This window comes from Chiloscyllium punctatum, chromosome 10, assembly GCF_047496795.1.
Source record: "Chiloscyllium punctatum isolate Juve2018m chromosome 10, sChiPun1.3, whole genome shotgun sequence".
NCBI classification, from domain to species: domain Eukaryota; kingdom Metazoa; phylum Chordata; class Chondrichthyes; order Orectolobiformes; family Hemiscylliidae; genus Chiloscyllium; species Chiloscyllium punctatum.
In genome coordinates this window covers 50,444,340-50,471,464 of record NC_092748.1, presented here as the reverse complement: position 1 = coordinate 50,471,464, position 27,125 = coordinate 50,444,340, and the positions used below count along the sequence as shown (strand labels likewise).

The 27,125-nt window shown below is 39.8% G+C and overlaps 1 protein-coding gene across 3 annotated transcripts in view; it reads left to right on the top strand.

Moving 5' to 3' along the window:
- Positions 1-1,465: 1,465 nt before the first annotated feature.
- The window catches only part of ube2e3 (ubiquitin-conjugating enzyme E2E 3 (UBC4/5 homolog, yeast)), a 138,493-nt gene continuing 112,833 nt past the window's right edge, over positions 1,466-27,125 (top strand). Inside the window, exons 1-3 of one of the 3 annotated variants that reach the window (XM_072579093.1) lie at positions 1,466-1,520; positions 2,467-2,656; positions 3,087-3,137. In XM_072579093.1, the coding sequence (XP_072435194.1) occupies positions 2,472-2,656; positions 3,087-3,137 (236 nt within the window). In that variant the 5' untranslated portion in view covers positions 1,466-1,520; positions 2,467-2,471. The other 2 variants (XM_072579091.1, XM_072579092.1) reach the window with 2 other exon arrangements.

Sequence of the window (27,125 nt, the reverse complement as noted above, 5' to 3'; positions counted from 1 at the left end):
GGGCATCAGGAGTGTATCTTTTCCAGGGCACTGAGCAAACATTTTTTGTTACTGAAATCATAGACAACAAAACAAAATGATATACCAGGTCCACCAATTCCTTTCAAGGGCCCTGGGTATGTCTATGTTGTGCATCACAAATAGATAGTGGAAGGGATAACTGAACCAAAAATGCAAACCCATATATTTCAAGATACTTTGTAATATTCTGGCTGATGGTTACCTCTCAATCACTTTATCAATGAAAGGACTGATCATCTATTCATTTATCCTGTTGCTGTTTGTGGGATATTCTCCTTTACATCGTAACACTACAATACTTGAGGAGTACTTGGTTGGGTTTTCTTTAGATTAGATTACTTACAGTATGGAAACAGGCCCTTCAGCCCAACAAGTTCACAATGACCCTCTGAAGAGCAACCCACCCAGACCCATTCCCCTACATTTATCCCTTCACCTAACACTACGGGCAATTTAGCATGGCCAGTTCACCTGACCGGCACATTTGTGGACTGTGGGAGGAAACCGGAGTACCCGGAGGAAACCCCCGCAGACACGGGGAGAATGTGCAAACTCCACACCTGAGACGTTGTCTCGAGTCCTATTTATTTATTTTATCCCCCCCCACCATTATTCTCATTTTCGTATATTGGAGTCGGCGGAATATTATTCACTATTTCAACCTGCCAACAACAATCCTGGAGGAATTCAGAATTCCATAAAATTTCATCAAAGCAACAGATAATGAGCTCCCTCACCCAAGGGCGTATCAGAACCCAGCAACTTTGATCAAGAATAAGTTTCGCACAGGTGACGGACCCATTTGAAGTCAAGCCGCACGACTTTGATACATCCGTTTTCAGAAAGGCAAGTCAAGCCACTGACCACATGTAAACAAATTAGGATCGGCTACAAACCGCATGCCACATCTGCGATTAAAAGGTCAGAAAATACGCTCACCTCTTCGGTTGTCAGCTCAAATCGCACAGGATCACCACGGCGGGATGAAAAAAGAAGTTGACTCATGCCGGAGTCGCTTCGAGTCTGTGTTTTGACAAGATCGTTCCAACAGGTCAATGCGAATAAATATAAACAGTTTCTGAGCTAGATTGAGAACCGATTACCACCCCACCGCTCAAATCTCCAGCACTCACACCCACTTCCAGCCCAACTGTGCCTTCTTTCCAAAACGGATGTTCTTGAGTGAAGGAGAACGAGATGCGAGTTCCAAGCGGACGTGGTTTTTGGATAGCCTCGGGACAATTATTGTTTTTGACCGGTATGTGGTGTGTGTGTGTGATGTGATGTGATCCGGGAGGCGGTCACCGTTTCAAAGTGCAGGGGAAGAACGCGAAGCCGTTAGTGTCGGCCGCGCGCCAGGGCCCCAGCAACCAACAGCTTCCCCCCAACCACTCCCCCCCTCACGCATGCGCAGCGCGGGTCGCCGCCGCCGCCACCGCTGCTGCTGCTGACTCGGCGCGATCCGTGCGCCGGCGGCGGGAGGCGAATTAAACAGCCGAGTGAGTGAGTGAGCGAGCGTGTCTCTGTCTGTCTGACTGACTGACTGAGGAGAAATTACAGCTCGCTTTCCGACTCAATGATTCAGACCGTGGGCTTCTGACACTTTTTAATTTCCTTCCTCCCCACCCCCTCCCCTTGGATTCGTTCCTTCCCCCCCCCCCCGACAAAAATTTGCTGTTTTTATTGAGGAAAAAAAAATTCTTGCCTTAAACATCGGCTGCCCACCCCGTCCATTTCGGCCACAGGCCTCGGGCTCGGATCACCCTAAGGTAAGGAGGAAGTTGGCCGTCAGTTTTTTTTACGAAAAAGAGATAGACAATTTGGTCGGGAAACTTAACAAATTCCTCCTCATTGTTAAGCGGTTGGCCAGAGATCAGAGTTTACGCATCAGTTACTGTGCCACGCTGATTGGAGCGCCCCGCTTTTTAAAAGGACGATTCGAAATAATTCTTAAAAGCAGTCACCCAAACCTGCCACACATTTTCGATCCTGGCCTCCTTGAGACTTGACGGTGTCCGGCTTCTGTTTAGTCCATCCTTCCTTGAAATGACCGTCAAGATCGTGTAATGTTAAAATTCCGAGCAGTGCCACCTTACACAACAAAACCTCGTTTTACAGCAGACACCCCATGACCTCCCTCTCCAACCCCCCCTCCACGCACAAACACAAAGACAACTTGATTTTTTAAAAAAAAATTGAGCACCACCGGTCTGTAGTTTATGTCCCCAACATCCGTCTACCGTATGTAAATCCAATGCAAAGCGTGTTTTTAAATCTTTGGAGAAGAAGGGGGAGGGAAGAGAGGGAAGCTGCTGCCTGTCCGCTCTGGCCACGAGCATTGCTTCTTGGTGTCTATGTGAGTCGTTAGTTTCTTTTTCCACGGTACTTCGGCTTTCCCCTCTCTTGGTGAATGTGGTAATTTTGTGACTTCTTTTGACGCTTCAGGGAAGATGTCCAGCGACAGGCAGAGGTCTGACGACGAGAGTCCGAGCACAAGCAGTGGGAGCTCGGATGCCGACCAGCGTGACAACCCGCAAGAAGAGAGGAAAGAGCCATCCTCTCAGCAACAACCGAAAAAGAAAGACCCTAAGGTATCCAGCAAAACCACAGCGAAACTCTCCACCAGTGCTAAAAGGTAAAGATGCCTGTTTCTGAACTCGAGCACCGGCATTTTGCCAATCCCGGTTACACTCCTTTAAAGTCCTTATCAAATATGTCAATATAAACACTCCTCTCATTTGCATATAAGCTTGAAAAGAGAAAAAAACATGAAAAACCGCTCTTAGGCGGGACGAATTTTCTTTGTTTGCATCTTTAATACACCCTTCTACCCGTTTTCGGCTGAATTGTGTAAATTGGAAAGCGACAGGTAGTGAAAATTTGTCAAAACTTGTCCTGTTATGGGATTTGGGTCTAACGCTGTTGAGAACAAAGAGGAAGCAGCCATGTTTTCCAGTCTGGTTGGGTGAGCTGCTGAGAAACGGATGGTGATAGAGGGCACTATAATCGTTCTTTTACATCTAAATGCAGCACAGTATTTTGCACTAAATATTTCTTTTTTTCAGAATTCAAAAGGAATTAGCAGAAATCACATTGGATCCGCCTCCGAACTGCAGGTAAGTGAGCTTGATCAATTAACATGTTGTAAAATGTGATTAAGTCACCTAACAATGATGCCATTTAAGTAAATGTGTGGTGCCAGTGAAAACATGTCCATTGTAGTTTCCTGGACACAGAGGCTTGTGATAGGCAATTAGCATCTTCAGATGGGCAGGGGAAGAGGCATAAATTATGGGGAGTGATAAACTTGTTTGTAAATAATAAATATTTGGAACAATATGTGATGGGCACCTGTCTCAGCCTGAAAGCATGCTGATTTCTTAAGATATCTAAACGGTTCAATGTTCTCAGGTGTTGTTGTCTGTTGAAATTGATTATTGTAGTGTACATTGCTAGTTTTCTATGGCTGGGAAAGAAATAAACAGGAAGTTTATCTTTAAGGTGGGAAGAGAGAAGTACTGTTAACTGTAGTCACTGGATTGGTTGGACTGGAGTTTGAGTATTTGGAGTAGGACTTCTGACACTTAGTTGCTGTCAACGATCAATATTGTAATGCATCTTAGTTTTGCCTGAAATGTAAAAGTTCGTTGTGGCAGATAAGCAGAGTATGGTTATTTCTGAGTGAAACCTTTCTTGGATACCATAGAGGCTTTAATTTTTGTGTCTGTAAATGTCATGAATAATTTTATTGTAAAGTTCCATTTGTGCTTTTGAGAGATGTTGGAGTGTGTTTGACTTTGTTTTGAAAAACCCTATATTCTGCATTCTGTTAAATTACCCTGATTTGCTTGTATCTTAATATATGTGACAGTAATAAATCAAATCGGATAGTACTCACTTTTTATGATCCAAGTAAAGAGATACTTGTCTTTCAAATGTTGAATCAGTAAGAAGTATGGAAATCATCTCAAACTTTGAAGCCTACTTCCACAAATATCTAGATTTTTTTAAAAAAAGTAATTGTTTCCATTCTGTTGCTATTCTGATTTGCAGTACATGTGAAAAATGTAACAAAGAAGGAGTTGATATTAACCCATTGATTTTATGATAACTGAATTCTTGTTTTGATACCAGTGTAAATGGACATTCTTGTATTGTGCTCTTTGCTGTTCTAATCTTTGACATGGAATTGGGAAGTTTTGCTGGTAATATTGACAGTTAATGTTTAATGTTGGGTTTTTATTATGAAGTAAATATGTTTTATGTTAATCAGGTTTCTTGGCCTTCAAAGGCAAATTTTGAAGTTGAAAAATTTTAAGTTAGTTGTAACCACAAATGAGGTCCTTGTGTCAGGTTTAACCTCAAGTTGGCATTAAACCTTGACTTCATCACTGCTTTCTCTCTTGATGCATTACAATTTTCACAATGTATCAGCATAATAAGATAAGCCTCAAGCCTAAAAGCAATGACCTATTGAAGCCTTCTTTAATGCATTTAGATAAATACATACCTTCAGATTTGTTCAATGTGAATGTTCATGTTGAAATTCTAAGCTGTTAAGTTCATTATCCAGTTCTGAATAAAATAGCAATGAACGCATTTAAACTGTCAGATCCATTTTAAATTGGGAATAATTTTGCATTTCTCTCTGTGCTCTGATATATTCATTTTGGTTAAATTATGTTCATGATTTTTAATTTTTACATTCCAATGGAATGATGAGCTGAACAAGTTGACTGGCTGGCAAGCTTTTCTTATTCATATTTATAAGAGTCATACAGCAAGGAAACAAGTCCTTCGGCCCAACTTGTGTGTGTATAATTTCATTTTTCATAATGATTTGAGATTCTCAATTTCTTAAGATCTCTGGCAACTATATCACTACCTGAGCCCTGGCTGTACACCTGGATAGCACAAGTGTCCTTGATGCGTTCTTTCAATACACTTCCTGAAGGGGAGCTTGAATGACTAGTCTTACGCTACATTGCAATATACTTTTAAGTTGTCTGTGATGGTGAAGTGTTATTGGTGCTGAAAGTATGTGTTCTCAGCCAACTCTGGACTCTTGATTTCACCATCCTTCAACACAATACTGGTGAATGGTAGCAGAGTTGGTCACTCCTTTTCTGTTGTCAAATTCCGTTGTGCTTCTTTGGTCTTGCTGGCCACTGCATCCCAGTCGTATGAGATATTTCTATTATACCACTGTAGTAATCTTAAAAAGATTCTGCTTTTTTGGGTTCTACAATTAGGTTAGAAAGCATGAAAAAAATTCTCCTGTTTGCCTCTTGATTGGGTGGTTGACAGTTGTTTAGTTTTGGACCAGTGGTTTGACCAGTTCCAAGAGCCCAGAAACAAAGGGCACTCCTTCTCAAGAAAGTAGAGATTCAGATGTGAAGGATGACTGTGAACTTTGACCATATATTTGAATATATGATGCCTCCTGTGTTGAAATATAATTTGTAGCATTCCAATTTCATTGGCCATCATTCCACCAATGCCATGTGGTCGTTTCACTCAATATATGTTGTAGCTTTTTGATTTTTCATAAATCATGACAACTGATCTGATACTTGGGAGGTGATGGCCTAGTGCTATTATTGCTAGACTGTTAATCCAAAGACTCGGGCAATATTCTGGAGACTCTCGTTTGAATTCCACCATGGCAAATGGAGAAGGGAACTGCCATCATAATCTTTGGAAAATGTATCCATTTTAGTGGGAAAATTCCATTTATGGTTCGCTGGGTTGTGACGGGAAGACATGGGAAGTAAATGGAGAAACAAGTATTACCATTGGTGAAAGTATTGAGCATTAGCAGTCACAAATATAAGGTAATTAAGGAAAAAAAGTCTTATCACAGAGTGCTGAGGATCTGCCTTGTGATGCCTGACTGTGGTGGAAGCAGGGTCAATCAAGGCTTTGGGAAAGGAGCTAGATTATTCTCCAAAAAGGAAACTGACAGTGCTATGTTGTGTAGGTTGGGGAGAGAACGGTGAGTGATGTGAGGTGAATTGCTTCTGCAGAGTTTCGGCATGGGGGCAAAAGATTGAATGTTGTCACCATTATATGATTCATTCTCTGATTCATGCTGTTATGCAATTTGAAGTTCCTTTTTTACGGGACTTAATTAGTATCCTAATGCACTTCACAGGAATGTAATCGGAACAAGTTAACATTAGATTGAAGGAATTAAAAACGAGGACCAGTAAATTTCATAGGAGCAAAGAGACGCATGGTGGTCTTGATGGAATTCTAGAGAAGGTACAAGTGATACTAAGGTAACCAAGGAAAGTGATGTCACAGGCTAAAATTTGAAGAATTCACAGGAAACGCTAGGAGATTACTGATGTGCAAAGGAAGGTCATTGCAGGGAAATTATTTCAATATAACTGGACAGTGAATAAAAACCGTGGATGGTAGGATAAGTAGAGTCGGAGGGTAGATTATGTGGATCAGCCTCGTCCAAGACTGTAAACAGTATGAAATGGATCGTACCTTTTGGTCTCAGTCACATAGACTGTGCTTTGTTGTCCTTATTGGGGCAGTTTCATTCTTGTGAAAGTTAGAATCAAGATTGGAAAAGCTAAGTTATCATCCTTAATAATTTCTCCTTCGAATCCTCCCACTTCCTCCAGACGAAAGCCATGGGCACCTGCTTGGGCCCCAGCTATGCCTGTCTCTTTGGCTATGTAGAACAGTCCATCTTCTGTAGTTACACTGGCACCACTCCCCAACTCTTCCTCCGCTACATTGATGACTGCATCGGCGACACCTCGTGCTCCTGTGAGGAGGTTGAGCAGTTCATCAACTTCAACACATTCCACCCCGACCTTAGTTCACCTGCACCACCTCTGACACCTACCTCCCCTTCCTGGACTGCTCCATCTCCATCAATGACGACCGACTCAACACTGACATTTTTTACAAACCCACCAACTCCCACAGCTACCTGGATTATACCTCTTCCCACCCTACCTCCTGCAAAAATGCTATCTCATTCCCAATTCCTCCGACTCTGCTCTATATCTGCTCCCAGGTGAATCAGTTCCACCACAGAACACACCAGATGGCCGCCTCCTTTAAAGACCGTAATTTCCCTTCCCACGTGGTTGAAGATGTCCTCCAATGCATCTCATCCATGTCCTCCACTTCCACCCTCAAACCCCACTCCTCCAACTGCAACAAGGACAGAACCCTCCTGGTTCTCACCTTCCACTCACCTTCCACCCCACCAATCTGCATAAACCGCATCCTCTGCTGACATTTCTGCCACCTACAAACGGACTCCACCACCAGGGATATCTTTCCCTCGCCACCCCTATCCGCTTTCCACAAAGACTGTTCCCTCCGTGACTACCTGGTCAGGTCCACAACCCCCCCCAACAACCTACCCTCCTGGCACCATCCTCTGCCACCACAGGAATTGCAAAACCTGCACCCACGCCCCCCCCCATCCAAGGTCCCAAAGGAGCCTTCCACATCCATCAAAATTTCACCTGCCTATCCACCAATGTCATTTATTGTATCCGTTGCTCCCAATGCAGTCTCCTTCACATTGGGGAAACTGGACACCTTCTTGCAGTGGGCTTTAGGGAACATCTTTGAGAACCCGCCCCAAACAACCTCACCGCCCCGTGGCCAAACATTTCAACTGCCCCTCCCACTCTGCCGTGGACATGCAGGTCCTGGGCTGCCTCCAACACCCTATACCTGGAGGAAGAATGCCTCATCTTCCGTCTAGGAACACTTCAACCCCAGGACTTCACCAGTTTCCTCATTTTCTTTCTCTCTCTCTCTCTGTCTCTCTCTCTCTCTGTCTCTCTCTCTCTCTCTGTCTCTCTCTCTCTGTCTCTCTCTCTCTGTCTCTCTCTCTCTGTCTCTCTCTCTCTGTCTCTCTCTCTCTGTCTCTCTCTCTCTGTCTCTCTCTCTCTGTCTGTCTCTCTCTCTCTCTCTCTGTCTCTCTCTCTCTCTGTCTCTCTCTCTCTCTGTCTCTCTCTCTCTCTGTCTCTCTCTCTCTCTGTCTCTCTGTCTCTCTGTCTCTCTGTCTCTCTGTCTCTCTCTTCTCTCCACCCCCCCCCCCCCCCACCTTACCCCGGTTCCAACATGTCAGCTCAGTACCATCCTCATGACCTGCCCTATCTGTACATCTTCCTTCCCACCCATCCGCTCCACCCTCGTCTCCGACCTATCACCTTCACCCCTACCTCCATCCACCTATTGCACTCTTAGCTACCTGCTCCCCAGCCCCACCCCATCCCATTTATCTTTCCACCCCGGAGGCTCCCTGCCTCATTCCTGATGAAGGGCTTTTGTCCAAAACGTCGATTTTCCTGCTCCTCAGATGCTGCCTGACCAGCTGTGCTTTTTCAGCACCACTCTAATCTTAACTCTGATCTCCAGCATCTGCAGTCCTCACCTTCACCATGATTTGGGATGCAGCAACCCAGTCAAGGGTTGCGAGGGAGTTTGACATTACAGCCAGACTGAAGATTTGACTTTTTTTTTGAGAAGACCAATTATCTAGTTTCTAAAAATGTTTTTTAAGTTTTCCTTTTGCATACCTGGATCATCAAAATGTATCTGAAACCTGATGTAAGATAAATATCCTACTCTTTTTGTCACTTGAAGGGGAAAGAAAATATTTGGGAAAACTTATTTTTTCTTCCAATTATGTCTATTGTAGGAAAATGGCAAGGTTTTTAATTTTCTGTTCTCTTTCACAACCTCTGAGCCTTCATTAATGATTCACAACCAACTATTTTTGTTATATTCCTGTTAACAAACACAATAGCTAATTTCTATAGTCTAATGTCATGGTGAAATAAAGTGACTTCTTTAGGGGGGAATCTTGGTATAAAACCCTGGTGTTGGGAACAAGTGTGTGCTGTTCAGAACAGTGATTCGTTTTCACCTAAAAATTATGTGTTTCTTTGTGGAAAAGCATTCAGAGGTTTGTAGGTTAGGTGCATTAGTCAAGGGAAATGTAGAGCTGTGGGGTGGGGGTTTAGGTTTGGGTGGGTTGCTCTTCAGAGGGTCAGTCTGGACCTGTCAGGCCAGGTGACCTGTTTCCACGCTGTAGGGATTCTATTATTTTGTTCACCATGCAAGCTTGATGCTAAAACACAGTATTTCAAATCTAGTTTACAAGACAATGTATCATCTCTTGCTATATATTGCAAACTCTTGAACAGGCCTAAGGCTGCAACATTTGGTCCTGAAAAATAACCAATCCACCTCCGATTTAGGGGTAAAATATGGCAAAAATTTAAGCAACAGTTGAAAATGGTTCAAGCTATAACTTGTGTAGCAGCAACATGTCTGGTATCTGCCATTAACTGAATGTTGCCAAAAAGATGTACTACCCATCACACAATCAATGTTACATACGAATTTCTATGTGAAGCTACATAGGCCTATGTCCAAAAGACATGGTTATTCACAAATGGTGTGTCTAATGTTAGATATTATGCTGTAGTGAGGCAACAATCTTGTGTGCTAAGAATGACACTAACAATCAAATTAAGATTTTCAGTTAGGCCTGCAGTTTAGCTCACCTGTGAATACAGGAAACTACATATTATTAAACATGGACCTGTTACTTACAAAATTACCGTCATTCTCTGATTCATTCCTCGGTGCACTGCTTTGACCAATCAGTGTTGATCTTCCTTGTTTTTAAAAACAAACTAAATAAATTTAGAGCAATCCTTGGCAGTTATCTGTCAGTTATCATCAAACTGATTCATTTTTCATGAAAATACATTTTACCAGTCAAGAGTCCACTGTCAACCAATCAGCATGCTGTTCTTATACAGTACATAAGTGCTGTTCCCCCTTAGGAGTTACCTTGAAAATTGTAAGATGAAAAGCTTCAACAATGTCTTTTTTGAGCAGAACATTACTTATACTGGGAACATGTTAAGACCATTTCAAAAAATTTATATTTTGTAATTGCATGAAACCATCAGGGTAATTGACCATTTCAAAATATCTATGTTTGTATTGTCTCTTTAATTTGAAAGACAGTTATGTAAATTAATTAAAAATAAAGTTTGAAAAAAGCTGTTTGAATACTTTAGACAAATGTTGCTGCTAGTTTATGCTTATCACTTGTACTGTATTCATGCAGTGTTTATAATCTATTCCGATACCAAGTGACGCTTGGGTTTTAAGCTGTTTTAGTTTATTATTCCTCTTTTAAAATGCTTTTTAAGTTCCAGCATTACAGAAGAAAGTTAGCACTGCTTGTTCTTGTAACTAATTCTGGTTCAGTGCAAGATTAGTTCTGTACTACTTAAAAGTTAAACGTAATTCTTTTAGAATAGAGCTGAGATTTTTCTCTATCGCAAGTCGCCCTTGGCTTTCAGTTTGCTTTTGTTAAAAATTGAACAATTTGATGCCAATGTTGAATTTTATTTGGCAAAAGAAGAAAATTAAAATTTTGTGACTTTTTGAATTGTATTGTATCCTGATAGAATGGTATTTAGAGCCTGAAGCAATGTAGAAAGTTTTTTGTATGGCATCTCTTTAATTGTCTGGCAGTATGGACAATATAAATCAATGTTTGCTTAAAGCTGAGAGGACATACAGCCACCGGGAAGCTCTGTGTACATTGATTAGTCTACCGATTTAACAGTTTCCACTTCAAAAATCCACCACTGTGCGGTGTGTTGATGCAAATGAGTCCATTTTTTGCTTTCTAGTAGATTTGTGTACTTTGGTTCTAGGCACATAATATAGAACATAGAACAATACAGCACAGAACAGGCCCCCAAATGCCGCTTAAAGGTAGCCAATGATTCTGACTCTACCACTCCCACGGGCAGCGCATTCCATGCCCCCACCACTCTCTGGGTAAAGAACCCACCCCTGACATCTCCCCTATACCTTCCACCCTTCACCTTAAATTTATGTCCCCTTGTAACACTCTGTTGTACCCGGGGAAAAAGTTTCTGGCTGTCTACTCTATCTATTCCCCTGATCATCTTATAAACCTCATCAAGTCACCCCTCGTCCTTCGCCATTCCAACGAGAAAAGGCCGAGAACTCTCAACCTATCCTCGTACGACCTATTCTCCATTCCAGGCAACATCCTGGTAAATCTTCTCTGCACCCTCTCCAAAGCTTCCACATCTTTCCTAAAGTGAGGCGACCAGACCTGCACACAGTACTCCAAATGTGGCCTAACCAAAGTTCTGTACAGCTGCAACATCACTTCACGACTCTTGAATTCAATCCCTCTGCTAATGAACGATAATACACCATAGGCCTTCTTACAAACTCTATCCACCTGAGTGGCAACTTTCAAAGATCTATGTACATAGACCCCAAGATCGCTCTGTTCCTCCACCTGACTAAGAACCCTACCATTAACCCTGTATTCCGCATTCTTATTTGTTCTTCCAAAATGGACAACCTCACACTTGGCAGGGTTGAACTCCATCTGCCACTCCTCAGCCCAGCTCTGCATCATAATAAGTCCCTTTGCAAACGACAAGTGCCCTCCTCACTGTCCTCCACCTATCTTCGTATCATCTGCAAATTTACTGACCCACCCTTCGACTCCCTCATCCAAGTCATTAATAAGAATTCACATTGTGCATCATATCCTTGTACCACAAAATGGTATTGCACAGATAGCTAATTTCGTCTGTTCACATGTCTCTGCAAGAGCAAATAGGCTAGTCTCACTCACCTGGATTTTCCCTATAACTCTGCAAATTTTGCCTTTTCAGACAGCTATTCAATACCCTTTTGAAAGCGACAATTGACTTTGCCTCCACTGCTCTCAAGCAGTGTTTCCAATCCTTAAAGCTTATTGATTGAGAAGGATTTTCTTCATTTTGAGCACAGTTTTTTGTTTTCGTATTCAGCCGAAATTTGTGTTGTTTGGTTTTTGATCCTTCTGCCAACAAACACATTCTTTCGACTCAGTATGTCCAGCCACCTCATCACTTTGAAGCCTATGGCAAAGTCCTGTCGATGTTCTTCTCTCTAAGGAGAATAGTCTCAAATTTTCCTTGTTATCTATGCAGCGGAAGCAGCTAATTTCTGGAGCCATTCTCAAGTCTTTTCTACATCCTCTCCATGTTTTCGTAAAGTATGATGTCCAGAGGTACAACCAAAGTTTTCGCAAATCATATAGAATCATGTAATTGTTAGGGGTTAGAGGGAGGCCATTCAGTCCATCGTGCCTGCCACCAAATGAGCTTCACTACGTGATAACAATCTCCTGTATTCTTTCCAAATCCTTAGCCATCATGCCTGCTTGATGGCTATATTATCTACTGCCAAACTCCTGCTTGGTTCCCACATTCCTGCACACCATTATGATCCAAAAAACAATTTAATGCCCTCTCAAATGCTTCAGTTGAACCTGCCTCCACCACAACATCAGGCAGTGCATTCATACACTAACTATTTGCTGTGTGAAAACATTTTGCTCACATTACTCTTCTTTTGTGTATCCCTTTTAAATCAATGACTTTCCATTTTCGTTGCTTTTACAAGTAAGAACAGCTTCTTTCTATCTGTTGTACTCAGCCCAGTCATGATTTTGAAAACTTGTAACAAATTTCCTCTCGAGTTTCTCTCTGAGGAGATCAGTCCCAACTTGTTCAATCTATCCTCATGGAACCATTCTTATAAATCACTTATGCAGTTTAGATTAGAAGATTAGAATCCCTTCTTGAATGATTTCACGTCTTTTCTGTAATCTGACACCCACAACAGTGCACAGTATTCCAGATGAGGTCCAGCAAGTGTCTTATCTAAGGTTCACCATAGTTCACTTGAGTTTGTGTTCTCATCCTGCAGTTCAAAATGCCCTGTGCTGTATTAATCACTTCCTCAGCCCTGATTACTAGCTTCAACAATTTGTACACTCACTATAAGTTCCCTCTGTTCCTACAACTGCTTTAAAAATCTATGCTTAATTTTGTATTGCCTGTCCTTACTTTTCCCACCAAAATATATCACTTTTCACATCTTTCTCTGCATAACATTTTTGAACCAATTTATAATATTTATCGTTCTGCATTTCTATGGTGACACCTCTTAGTAGATTATGGTCAAGGCTTCCATTAATTCTGGCATTACTTCTCTTGGTAGTTCCCAGATACATCAATTGTGTCTTGGTGACTTTGTAACCTCAACTACAGCCTGCCTGTTTAATACATTATCTTCAACTAATTTTTGGCTCATTAGTGTCTCCACTAACTCCTCCTTCACTTTGACTTTGATTGCATCTTTCTTTTTTTTTCCCCTGTACGTGGATGCAAAGTACTAATATTGGTCCTCATTCATGCCCTCTGCCTCCGTACCAAAATTGCCTTTTGAATCCATTCCATTTATTCTGTTACTACCCTTTTACCATTTAGGTGCATTTAAAAACTTATTTATTGATTTTTATGAAAGTTGCCATGTCTTCTAACAGTCTTTTACCCTCTGATTTATTTTCTGCCGCTCCCTCTGAGCCTTGTTTTCATCATGGTTCTCCACTAGTGCTATCAACCTGACATTTGTCATAGGCACCCTATTTATGAATCACCTGATTTGATTATTTGTTTGAGCATACAGGGAGGTTTGTTTTTGCCATGCCTTCCCTTTTGTGGCTATCACTGCACCTGAAGTGTTTCTTTCAGTTTGCCTGCCAGTCGTTTTTGATTCCAACTTACTTGAAACTGATCCATTACACCCCATCGAAATTGGTTCTTTTGCAATTAATTTTTTTTTCTTTGGACATATTTGTCAATAATTTGTTGTTTAACAAATCTCTATAAATGCTTCTTAAAATTTGAGCATTTATAAGGTGTTCATGCTTGTTTATAACTAAAGCTTCAAGTTCCTATTTTGTGTCCAGTTAGCTTTAATGTTTGACAAACAGTAACAAGGACTAACTGACCTTTTGTATACTTCAGACATCAGCTTTACCAGTGCAAGCTATTTAATCCTTCCTTCCCCTTGCTTTCATAAAAAGAATGTTTTTGCTTTTCTGACTCTAATGTACAAACTCCAAAAACAACTGAATCTGATATTTATAAACAGACAAAGTCACCATTCAGTTCAAAACCATGCAATGTTTGATCATTGGGAAACTGCACATGATAGTGTCATAGAGATGTACGGCATGAAAACAGACCCTTTGGTCCAACCCATCCATGCCGACCAAATATCCCAACCCAGTCTCGTTCCACCTGCCAGCACCCGGCCCATATCCCTCCAAGCCCTTCCAATTCATATACTCATCCAAATGCCTTTTAAATGTTGCAATTGTACTAGCCTCCATCACTTCCTCTGGCAGCTCATTCCATATCCATACCACCCTCTGTGTGAAAAAGTTGCCCCTTGGGTGAAATAAATTTACAATTACAAATCATGTCTCTTCCTCTTTGTATATTTATCACGTCACTTTGTCATGTTAAGTCTCAGGTTTCTTCCATCAGATTTAATTATCTCCTTATGAAGCAAAACGCTTTGTATTCTTTCAGAGCTGTTAATCTGTGAGATCCCTCCCAATTCTTCTAAATCTTAAAGCTGCCATCAATGTAACTCAGACCACAGCTCCTTTTCCATATTCCATTGAAGAAGGAAGGTTTTGATTATTGCTCTTGGTCTGCTTGCAATCCCTATTTGCCTGATTTGTGATTGTTTCTTTATAACATTTAGCTTTTTATTGCCATTGTAAGTCCATATTGCTCACATTTGAGTTTTCACTGTAATCCCATAAATTATGCCAGTCCCTTTCTTTAAATCAAAACATAACTTGTTTTCCAAGTAAGTAAAACTTCCCATGCTCAAGATAAATGTTGAAGCAATTTGATTTTTACTAATGTTGCAAATTTTATTGTTTTTTTTTTTGCAAGTTCTTTTTGATGCCTGCAGTTTGGAATTTCTCACAATGGTTTGGACCTGGTTTTCTTACCTGAACCTGAGAGTCTAAGCTGATTTTAGTTTGTGTGATCGGAATGGAGTGAGAATGGTGGATGCTGAATTTTGAATAAAATTTATAGGACAAGAAAGTAATTAATTACTTTAATTCGAATATAATCTCTATTATTCTTCATTGCAATTATGTTGTGTTTTTTAAATTGATATTAACTTAAAAATATGTGTCTTGAATATAAACAAAGTTAATTAAAAGTAATCAATCACAAAGCTAACAATAATTGGATGTTCGCAGAAAAATATGCTTTCTTTCTACATTTGGATGCTTTTCTAAGTTGATTTGAATCGTGTTCCTGTAAACATTTTATCTAATATCTTACAATGAATCAGTGACCAAGATGTTATCCCCATGGGGGTTGATACCTATATTGTCAGAAATCAACAAATTCCCTGACTGGCAGTGAGCAATGCCATGGAACATGTAACAGTTAAACATGAAAATTGTTATAACTGCTTGTGCTTGTTGAAATCTAATTTATACACCTAGAACAGTGTAAATGTCATACTGGGGTCAGCACCTTCAGGAGGGTGAAATTGCAGTATTGCAAGTTTCTGAAGCATAATGAAATCCCTGTGTGGACGTAGAGATTTATGATAGTAATATAAAGGATGTATGACTTTGAAATTGTGACTGACCTATGTTGGAATTATTAGGTTCCACAACAAGCAACTGTAGTATCCTATATAGTAATTATTGTGTAACTTTGAGCAACAATCTTAAAACCACAGATCAACTTAACAGTTAGGCCTGAAACCTGAGACAATAATTAGCAATGTCATCAGCAAACTGAAATGTAAAATGTCTGGTCTTATAGTGGGGTGTTTTTAGCAACCTGTTACATCTCTGAGCCTGCTGATACTATTTAAGACGACGATACTATTGTTCTCCAGGCAAGTGGAATAAGCAAGTCACGTGGTCAGCAACAGTGTAGTATTTATTGAGCATTTTCTGGATTGGCAGCAGGGTATTTTATGGTCTGGGAAACAACAGCAATTGAATTCTCTCTGTATAATAGTTCAGCCATGATTTGAAACTTCTGTATAAAATATAATGACTAGTACCACACTTGCAACCAACGAAGTACAATATTTTTGGTGGGATAGAATTGATATTCTATCAATATGTAAACACTGATTACAATGGAAAGGAAGGAAATGCCATTATATTGTGCTTTTCAGAACCTCTTAACATCCAAAATGGCTCTTTGGCAATATGTGTTGTTACAGTTACAATTAGTTTGCCAGACAATTTGCAAACATCAATGTTTTAAAGTCGTTGTAATATTAATAAACAGGTTTCTATTTTATTGTATTATGTGGGTGTTGCTAGCATTTATTGCCCATCCAAGTTGCCTTTGGTGGTGTTGGTGAGCAACTTTCTTGAAACACTATGTCCTGAATGCAGGATAAGAGGTCTTTTGAATCGGAGATGAAGGAGGAAATGTTTGTTCCCAAATCAGGATGTTGTGTCGCATGGATGTGAACCTGCAGTTTGTGGTATTCCCATGTTCCTGCTGCCCTATCTTCATAGGTGGTGGAGCTCATAGGGAGGTGCAATAAAACATGGCTTGCAAATTTGTTGCACTGTATCTTGCGATGATGCATGCTGCAGCTGTTTTGTAACAATGTAGGGAATGAACCCGATGGTGGATGTGGTATTGGCACTGCATTCTTCCAGGTAAGTACAAAATATTCCATGATACCCTTGCCTTGAGCCTTTTGTGGATGGTGCACAGGCTGTGCTGAGTTAGAAAATACATCATTTGTCGTACAATAACTAACTCCAAAACATGGTTTTAACCACAGTATTTACATAGCTGGTCCAGTGGAATTTTTTGTCAGCAGTGAGCTCCAGATATGAATGACAAAGGCACTCGTGATGGGGTGGGTTAGCACCGTTGACTAAACATCTGGATGGCAATGCAGAATGATGTGAAACGCTAGGGTGTTAAGTTTCTGTACTAGTTGAGGTCACCAGGAAGATCCCACTTTCTTGACTACACTCCTTGTCTGAGGCGTGGTGGCTCTCCGGTTCATCCACCATCAGTAATTTCTTGCCCTAGCTCTCTCGTCTCTCTCTCCGGTCCTCTAGAACAATTGTAACTTTTTCTCATCACTGTAATGCTGTTGAATGGTATGTGGCAAGTGTTTACTCTGTCTCGTTTGAGAATATTATTGCCTGGCACTTGTTTGAGGAATGTTGCTTGATACTTAGCAGTGCAATTAAGTATGGATATTGATCAATCTAAGGAATTGTGTCAAAAAAAAACACCATGCAATTACCAGTGATCATTCTCACATCAGACTTTGGAGGGAACAACATTGAATATTGTTGGACTGATGACATATACCTTGAGGAACTCCAGTAATGTGCTGGTGTAATTTTCCTAGCCAATGTTATTTTTGGATACGTCAAATTTGGTTTGATACACTATATTTTCTTGTTTTTAACTTAACAATGGTGGTCGTTAATGAAACTTAAGTGTGCCAGAATGGAATTTTGGTTTTATCAAGTGAACAGAAGTTTGTTAAATACAAAAAAGAAAATGAAACAAGCCAACATGTCAGTGTTTGAAGATTTAAACACCTGCCAGAATGCAGATATCACCATTTTACAGTTAATCAAAATCCATGGAAATTATCCTTCCTTTTCAGATTTGTATTTTGGACTTAAATGTTTTTTTTTCGGTTTTGGTTCTGTGAGCTTCAAACAGTCTTCCCTTGACCACCCTCACTTTTTAAAACTTAAACTTCCTCAGTTCTTTAATAATCTGCAGGGTTTTAACCAAAGACTTCCTTTTAACTTGGACATTTTTGCAAGCTATAACCCTTAAACTGAGAGCTTATTCATTTAAGTGTTCCAGGCAAAACTATTCTTGAACTGAACTTAAAGCCTTTTAACTCAATTTTTTAAAAAAATGCTTGTCCTAACATCTGCTAAAATAATGGCTTAATTTTATAGTAACAGAAGCAGGAGTAGGCTATTTGGCCCGTCGAGCCAGCTTCGCCATTCATTTAAGATAAAGGCTGATCCATCCATCGTCTCAGCTCCTCCTACCTGCATTATCCCCATAACCCTTAATTCCTCTACCATGCAAAAACTCATCCAACTGTGTCTTGAATATATTTAATGAAGCTGCCTCTACTGCTTCCTTGGGCAGAGAAGTTCATAGATTCACTACTCTTTAGGTAAAGCAGTTCCTATTTATCTGTCCTAAATCTATTCCCCTCTAATTTTGAGGCTGTGTCCCCTAGTCAGAGTCTTCCCCCACTAGCAGAAACTACTTGCCTGCCTCTTATCTATCCCTTTCATAATTTTATATGCTTCTGCAAGATCCCCTCTCATTCTTCCAAATTCTAGCGAGTACAGATCCAGGCGGCTCAGCCTGTCCTCGTAGGGTACCCCCTCAACTCCTGTCGCACATCTTACCAGTGTGTTGTGAAATGCCATGAACACATCAAGAATCCTCAGCTATCTGCTATTTTACCCACTCTGATTTAAGATTATGATTTGAAAAAGACTGACCAAGTTAATTATAATACACCTTCATACGAAAAGACAAAACCTTAGTTAGTTGTTAGTTGAGTTTCCAAACTCCAGAAAGATAATTTTCTTGTAACAAAATCATAGAACATTTTTGTTACCAAGGCTGAGATCATCGGTCTGATTATAGGTCTCTTCATTTTATGGTTGAAATAATTCAGGTCTCAACATAGAGACACCAGAGAACTGTTACCATTGACTATTCTATGCCTAATTGAGAAGCTGTTTGAAATTCAGCATCTTTGTCAGTACAGTTAGCTCATGTGCTGAAACAAATAGAACTTGAACTTTGTGATGCTAAGTAATGTGGTACTGCATCAAAAACATGAAAATGATTTATGCCCATTGTACTATAAAATAAGTTCGTGACATAAATTTACAAAGTATTAACTACCAATCCAAATGCTCATTTGCCAAGTAATTTGGATTAATTAACAATATAAAGTTATTATGGTTAAAATGAATGTGGACTGCTTGTTTTAAAAAATGCTCTAATTATGTTGAAAAACCAACTCTTGGAACCAGAATTGGCTTAGCAGTTTGTAAACAGATTAACCCAACATTTGTAAGCAAAATAGCCTCATTTTATTTGTAACACTTCATTCCATTGCAATCTCTGTTCCTTGTTCTAATTGAGCCGTATTCGAGGCTCAAATCATGTGTGGCACATTTTGTCACATGTCAATGTTCACAAGATAATGTGTCTTAATTTGAAGTTTCACTTGTTTGGGAGTTTCATGATGTAAGTTGTCCAGAAAAAATGTTGTGAATTTATTAGTTACTTGTTATATCAATCATAAAGAGAACCACAACCTCAGAATCCTCAGTTTAAAATGTAAAAGATAAAAGGAATAGATTACGTTCATTTTTTCATTGTGACTTGTAATGGTAATCTAGAATGTCAGTTAAGTTGGTTTCTTTGCCCTGAATAGTGTTGAACAACTTTCACGCATGTGGGGAATGTCGACTTGTAGATGGTGGAAAGGCTTTGAGGAGTTGAAAGATGAGTTACTTAGTGTGGAATCCCCACACTTGTGCATGTTCTAGCTGGCACAATGTTGATTTACTTATTTTTATGTGGCCCATTTGTTATAATTTACCTGTTCAGATATATTATTAGACCTCTGAAGCAGTTGAGACTTGAACCTGGACCTTCCAGTCCAGTGGTAGGAATATTACTTTGTGTCACAGTGACATGTAGCTAGTCCAGTTCATGTTTCATTTAGTTGTGAGACCAAGGATATTGACAGTAGGGATTCACCAACGTAATTCCAGTTAATGTCAAGGGTAGATGGCTAAATTCACACTTGTTTGAAATGATTGCCTAGGACTTGTATGGAATGAATATTACTTACCACTTATCATCTGGAGCCTGGATGCTGTCCAGATCTTGCAGCATAGGAACATAGTTACATTTGCGACTCTGCATATCACAAAACAAACTGTGCATACACAATGGAACATCCCCAATTTGGATTTTTTCATTGTGGGGAAGGGGTTGAGTAGATCATTGAAGCAGCTGAAGATGTTCTTTCAGAACACTGCCCTTTAAAAACTCCTACAGGGTAAGGTCATTGATTTAAACAAGCTCTGGCATCCTTTTTTTTTCTGCTAGGTATCACTGCAGCCAGTGTAATTTTTCCCAGTGACTTCACACTTGGTATATATCACTTGTTCTTACTTTGATCTCCAAGGATAATCCTGCTTGGACCTGTGGAACTCAGGTGCTTTGTCTGTGTTTGAATCAAGGTGACACTGAAGCATGAAGACAGGTGTTCCTGGTAGAATGCCAAATGAACAACGAGGATAGGAGTCTGACCAGGAAACCGTTAGAGTCGGTGGATTTTGAGGCAAAAAATGCATGATACGAGAATTTTGGAGCAAATTGATTGATGCTAGCTCAGAGGTATATTATGGAATGAGATGGATGGGCGAATGTAGTGTTTGTGATGGAATGAGTATGGGGTTGGTAACTCAGTTTATGGTTGAGTTGCAGACCGATTCAGACTCTTACGTGGGCAGCAACGATGCTGATGACTGATCGTTGTAGGAGCTGCCAGAAGTGATAGTTTTCGTTGTCTTGGTGTTTACTGGAGGAAATTTAAGTTTCATCTGTGACTGGATGCTGAACAGGTGGTCTTGACAGCCTAAATGCAATGAAGGAGTTTGGAGAATAAAGAACTGGTGTGCTCAGTGCAGAATGCCAATTAAAAGAAACAAAAGATTTCATGTAAACTGTAAGGACCAAAAGGTACAGAAAAACATCACTTTCTGGTTTGTTTAATCATTTTTGGGATTTTTTTTTGAAGTTAGGAAAAGTGTAGGAACAGTTTGAGTGATTTGTGGGAATCTGTTGGGCAATCAATGCAATAAATTTAGCATAAGGTGCCAAGTATTGTGTGTCATGCAACATGACAGTTGAAGATTGGAGATGCTTATTTTAGGGCCATGAATTGAGGCGCAGGTGATTATTGTTTAAAATTGCCCTTAATTGAAATACCCATTCATAAATGTAGATTTCTTTTTAACGTACAAGGATGATGCTGCTGGGACAGCATTTCAGTCACCCAATATCAATAGACAAATCTCATCAGATTTGGATTGTACTGCTATGAAACGTCCAGTAAACTGCAGAATTGTATAACTTTTTATTTCCACAAGAAGTTATCCTCCTGGCATTTGAGTAATTCGGTCAATTCATGTTTATTGGGCTAGTTTTATCCGACAATCTAAAACTACATGACCCTGGATTCAGTTTTCCAAAGTTCCTAAAAATCTTTGGCCATTAGATAGAAGCAATTTTGATTCTATTCATGTGGAAAGAAATGAATCCAATCTTGCAAGGCCAGTGTCTAAATTCTTGTAGGAGAAAGTGAGGACTGCAGATGCTGGAGATCAGAGCTGAAAATGTGTTGCTGGAAAAGCGCAGCAAGTCAGGCAGCATCCAAGGAGCAGGAGAATCGACATTTCGGGCATGAGCCCTTCTTCAGCCCTTCCTGAAGAAGGGCTTATGCCCGAAACATCGACTCTCCTGCTCCTTGGATGCTGCCTGACCTGCGCTTTTCCAGCAACACATTTTCAGCAGTGTTTAAACTCCTGCGCCAACCTGTTCCCAGAGATGCTTTTCTCTTTGTAAGAATATGCATCAGCCGTTTCCTTTTCGGGTAGTGATATCATTAGCTTGCTTTGAGAATGATCAGTTGTTGTGTCTTTTTCTCTATACATGTGTGGTGTGCGTGTAACATGTTTCCTTTGACTGTCCTTCCCTTTGTGGTATAACTTCAAATGTTGCAGTTATTTCCCAAAGAACTGTTGGTTTCAGAACATCAACAAAAGATAAACTTTGTTAAATTTGAAGTTGCATTAAATGCCTTGCTTTTCAGCCACTTCCTTTCAAATGGATATGGGTTGACTTTTTCATAAAATTCTTACCCTGCATTTGGAAAATAGAGTACGTAGTGGCTTTCAAACGTATTTAGTTGTGTATCTTTATTCAGATTTTTAATGTTTGTGTACCCTACAAGCATTTACTTTCCCACTACACCTCTAATGACCCCATTTTATAGTTAAACAATACAGATAATGTTTGTGTCAATACAATTTAACTTAGAATTAATGTGACGAACAAATTTGTTAGAGTCTCCTGTTTGCCTCTAGATGCCCTTTTCCTGATCCTTGCTCTCTCCCTTTAATTGCTGTGAGTAAGAGCTCAGGAGATGTACATTAAGTGGGGAAGAAGGGAAGCAGTGAGTGGGAGGCCTGAGAGAAGGAATTGGTTGGTGAGGAAGTGATGAGCCAAGCTGTGGAATGTTCTTTATGATTAGGCATGCACGTGAATTGTGCTAAAATGAAAATGTGTTAATCTTGGAACGTAGCATGCTTAAATGGAGCACCTGTCATTACAGAATGTCTCCTGAGTACCCACAGATGTATCCCAGGAATACATATATTCCACATTTGGAGCCACTCCTATTTACTATTTGTATGTTGCATAATTGATCCACATGATAAAAATGTAGTTGTATTTGTTCATGTTTTTATATTTCGTGCTTACAAAATTTGCCTGAATGTTGGAATTTCAGAATAGCAGATCAGCCCTTATTTATTTGGACTTCATTAAATAAGTTGTCAGCGGTCATTCTGTGTAGATATATGGTACAAACGATATGTCTTCCATTCTGTGCCCAGGTTTTTTTTTAACCAAAATCCAGAGTTAAAATCTTTTACTTTAAATTCTAAATAAGCAATAATCTTGTGTAGCCATAAAGGTTTTAAGCCCGGAAACGGAAAAAAAATCATCATTCGTGTTAAATTGCAAGTAACGTTTGTCTGGAGTAGGTGAAAAAAATTGTTGAAAGGCCTTCATGCGGTCGACCTGAGTGTTGCCCACACAGGTTAGACATGTTTCAGTTGACTATGACAGAAATAATGTCACGGAACGCCAGTGCTGCGACGCAAATGGATGAATTTCTCACTAACCCAATTTCTCAACCACCCCAATTCCCTTGGTTGCTTTACAGAATTCAGTTTTTCTCTACTTATTTTTCTGATCTCTCCGTTTTGTTCTCCGCATAACCACTTTGGGCCTCTTTAAATGTTGATTCTGGCTTTCAACCTGAGTTGTACTCTACCTTCTAGTGTTAGAAGTTATATTTAATACTGCAAGGTAGTAAAACGGCGAGTTAATCGCGCATCGAATCTGGCAACAGTTGCAACTGCTGTGATGCAAATCTTCAAGATCTCAGTTTTCCATTTAAGTGATATGGATGGTTAAACCAACACCTTTCACTGGCAGATGGATCTCAACAAAAGTAAAGTATTGTTTCCGACAGAACGATGCAGTGTGAGAGGACCACCGTTTGCAGAACGTGGAAATGTTCAATGCACAATGCGTCTGTGGTGCTACAGTGGCACAGGACTTGATCTGTCCCTGCCCGCTGCAGCTGTGCAATTTCCATTCTGACTCATATCTTACCAGTGTAAGATCTTCTAAGATCCAAATGATGCATTGCATTAAAAAAACTCTCGGATTGTTTTTAAAGGCAAGTCTGATAGATTCCAGGGCATTCGAAAGATTTGGTGACTTCATCAAGGATTGTTGATGCTGCTCCGATTGCCCAGTATTGATTGCTTTGGATAATTTACATTTATCTGTAGTACCTGTTAAAAGCCTTAAAATGGTTGCTGGTTTAGATTCAAATCACAATATTTGCATCTCTCCTCTGGAGCACCATGTTCTTAAATGCTTAGTCACATTTTTTAAATGTTCAGCATCTCTCTTGTTCCCATCCCATTAATTTTAGTTTTGGAATTCATTACTAATGTCATTTGGTGCATTCTCCATTCTTCATTCATGTCTTCTTCATGAAGGCCTTATAAAAGTTGGTGATGTTATTGCATTCACTAATTACTGTCTTAAGAACTGCTGCCATGAAACAAATAGATCTAAACTGAGATCAGAGAAATCGGACACTACAAATATTTTTGGCGCTGTAATTGTTGGAAAAGTTCAATATATATCTCTGCCTTTTGTTAATATTCCTGTGGAATTATCAAGTGTGCTTCAATAATTGAATAAGCATGTTTTTTTTAAGAAAGTTTCATTTGTTTGACACTTAAAGTTCATTCTAATTAGATGTTAGTTGTTTCCAGTTTGTTGTTAACTGCTTCAGAAATGATGTAAAGCATGCTTGTATGGCAATGGTTCAGCAGCTTTCTACATAGTGCTATAGATTTGAAGAATAGAATCTAAAGGTGTGGAAGAAGTCTATTTGTCCCACTTTATCTGCCTGTAGTGCTACCGTTTGAGGGATCTGTAACTAAGGGGGTTCAACTGATGAACAGTGTTCATTTTTGAGCTACTGCCTTGCCTGCTGGTGCTGACACTGTGAACAGCTGAGTTAACAATCTGATTATGGATTTGTTTTTTTTAATGGAGATCAAATTTTTGTGTGTTGAGTTAAGCTCAAGTGAGACACATTTCACACTTAGGTATTTCATATTTTGGAAATTGAGGCATACAATTAAGCAGAGCGGGAGAGGCCTTTCAGCCCATTGAATTTATATTGACAAATATGACATTCATTCTCTCTCTTTCTCTCCTCATATACATACATTTTACCCTGATGCATGAATTTTTTTACTGCAGCTTGAATAAGCACAAGAATTGCATAATTTATTGTGGACTTGATATTAAAGATTAACTTTTAAAATAATGGCACAATTGTATGGTTGTGTTTATTGAGACTACCATGCTTAGCTAAGTTACCTCCTATTTTATTTGAAATGTAGAAGTTTTTTTTCCATTTTTCAAAAAATGTAACTTCTAACTCCTGTTACGATTCCAGATGAGATAGCGAAATGTTTGTCATGATCTGACCAGGGACCAGTAACTTGTGTTTTGTTTTAAACAGATAAAGATGTCGAGATGCCTTATAAGAGAATAAAGCCACAAGCTTCCACAGTTTGGAAACAAGTAAAATAAACATGACTATCCAATCTGTATAAATATGCATTTTGTTAGCTCACTTAATACTTCAACAGCTGGAATTAACATGAAGTTAATATGATTAATTGACATCTTCTGACAGCACAGTTTAAATGATTGCTTTTAAGATAGATCCCACCCAAATGTCAGTGACATGATGAGTCACCTTTTGTCTCTTTACAAATGATTTGAATTCCTTTTTGGAATTGAAAAAGTAATGTGTTGAGGCAAAAAATGTTGAGTGTGCTTCTTAATTAATACTTATGGGCCAAATGAAATGTATCCTATCTTGTTCAAAACACCAAGATGGAAGTAGTGCAAGATTTGACTGTGATCTTCCCCTCCTTACTGCACACAGTGTGGTACCGAAGGATTAGACAATAGCTTACGTTGTATCTTGGTTTTGAAAGAGACTGAGGAATAAAATGGAAAAAAAAAGTAATCAGTTAGTATAACCTCAGTGTGCCAAACAATGAGAATCACTGTTGAGAGGCAGGATAAGCTGTTATCCAGAAAGACATGGATTAGTCAAGAATAGTCAGCATAGATTTTCTCAGGAAAAATGATGTCTGACTAATTTGATTGAAATTTTTGAGCAAGTAATGAGGATTGATGAGGTTACTGTTGTTATCTTCAGCAAGGCTTTTGACAAATTCCCATATTGAAACACTAGTGCAAAATAAATATAAACTCATGGGATCTAAGGAATGGAGCAAGTTGGCTGCAAAACTGGCTTAGAAATCCAAGGATAATTGTGTTTGTACAACTGGCTATTTCCAAACTCATGGACTGTAATGGTTCAAGAAGACACCTCATCACCACGTCCTCAACTCCAACTAGACAGAAGCAATAAATGATGGTCAGCCAGCGACACCCATCTCCTTCAAATGAGAAAAAAAAGGCTCCACAGGGCTCAGTGCTGTTCTCATGTCTTCTGTGGTGTAGATATTATTTGGATGCAAATGTAAGGGACATGATCAAGTAGCTAGCTTATGACCCCAAATTTTGACTCTGCAGTTGATGACAAGGGAGTTAACTGGAGATTTGAGGAAGATAAAAATACACTCGTCAGCTGGGTGGAAAAGTGGGAAACAGGATTTGACTTTGAGAAATGTGAGGTGATGCATTTTTGGTGAGGTCAAAAAAGGCAACAGAATGCACAATTCATAAGAGACTTTCAAGTAATGGGAGTGAGAGAGAGCAAGACCTAGAGACAGTTATGAGTACAGAAGAGGAAGAGTGGACAAAAGATAAAATAATGAGAAGAACAAAAAGTTGTAAAAGTCATAGCACAGGAGTTTTTTTCTTCGTTCATGGGATATTGGTCTTGCTGGCTCAGCCAGCATTCATTCTATCCTAATTGCTCAGAGGGCAGTTGAGAGTCAACCACATTGCTGTTGGTCTGGAGTCACATGCAGTTCAGACCAGGTAAAAATAGCAGTTTTCTTTTCTCTGGGACATCAGTGAACCAGATGGGTTTATCCAACAATTGACAATGTATTCATGGTCATCATACAACTCTAAATCTGCCGTGGTGGGATTCAAACCCGAGTCCCCAGAACATTGCCTGGATCTCTGGATTAACAGTTTAGCAATAATACCATTGGGCCATCGCTTCCCCTGTTGAGTTGATTGACTGAGCAGCTGCTTTTTCGGGACTGCTTCAGGTCTGTAATTTTGAAAAACATAAATTTCTAAATTGGCATAAGAAGGTGGAGCGAGCTAATTTGTGAGTAAGAGAGAAGAATTTCAACAGAATACCAATGTTCAGTTTTTAGTTTATAGTTTTGCTATATTGCCATCCAGCCAATTGAGCTAGCAGTAATAATGCAAAAATAAGGTTAACGTAATGAGAGTAAAGTAAGTTGAAGTTGTTGTTGGGCAGCTTGGTGAAGTGAAATCCCCACCTCGTGGCATATAGGGAGTCATTGAAACTGAGAGGGGTCCATGTCACTGGCTGAGAAGTTCATGCTGCTTGTTTCAGATCTCACTTGGCAGCTAGTGCCACTGAGGTGCAGTCGTGAGAGAATTGTTTGGGTAGCATCTTCAGGGAGGTGATGAAGGGCTTTTGCCCGAAACCTCGATTTTCCTGCTCCTCGGATGCTGCCTGACCTGCTTTGCTTT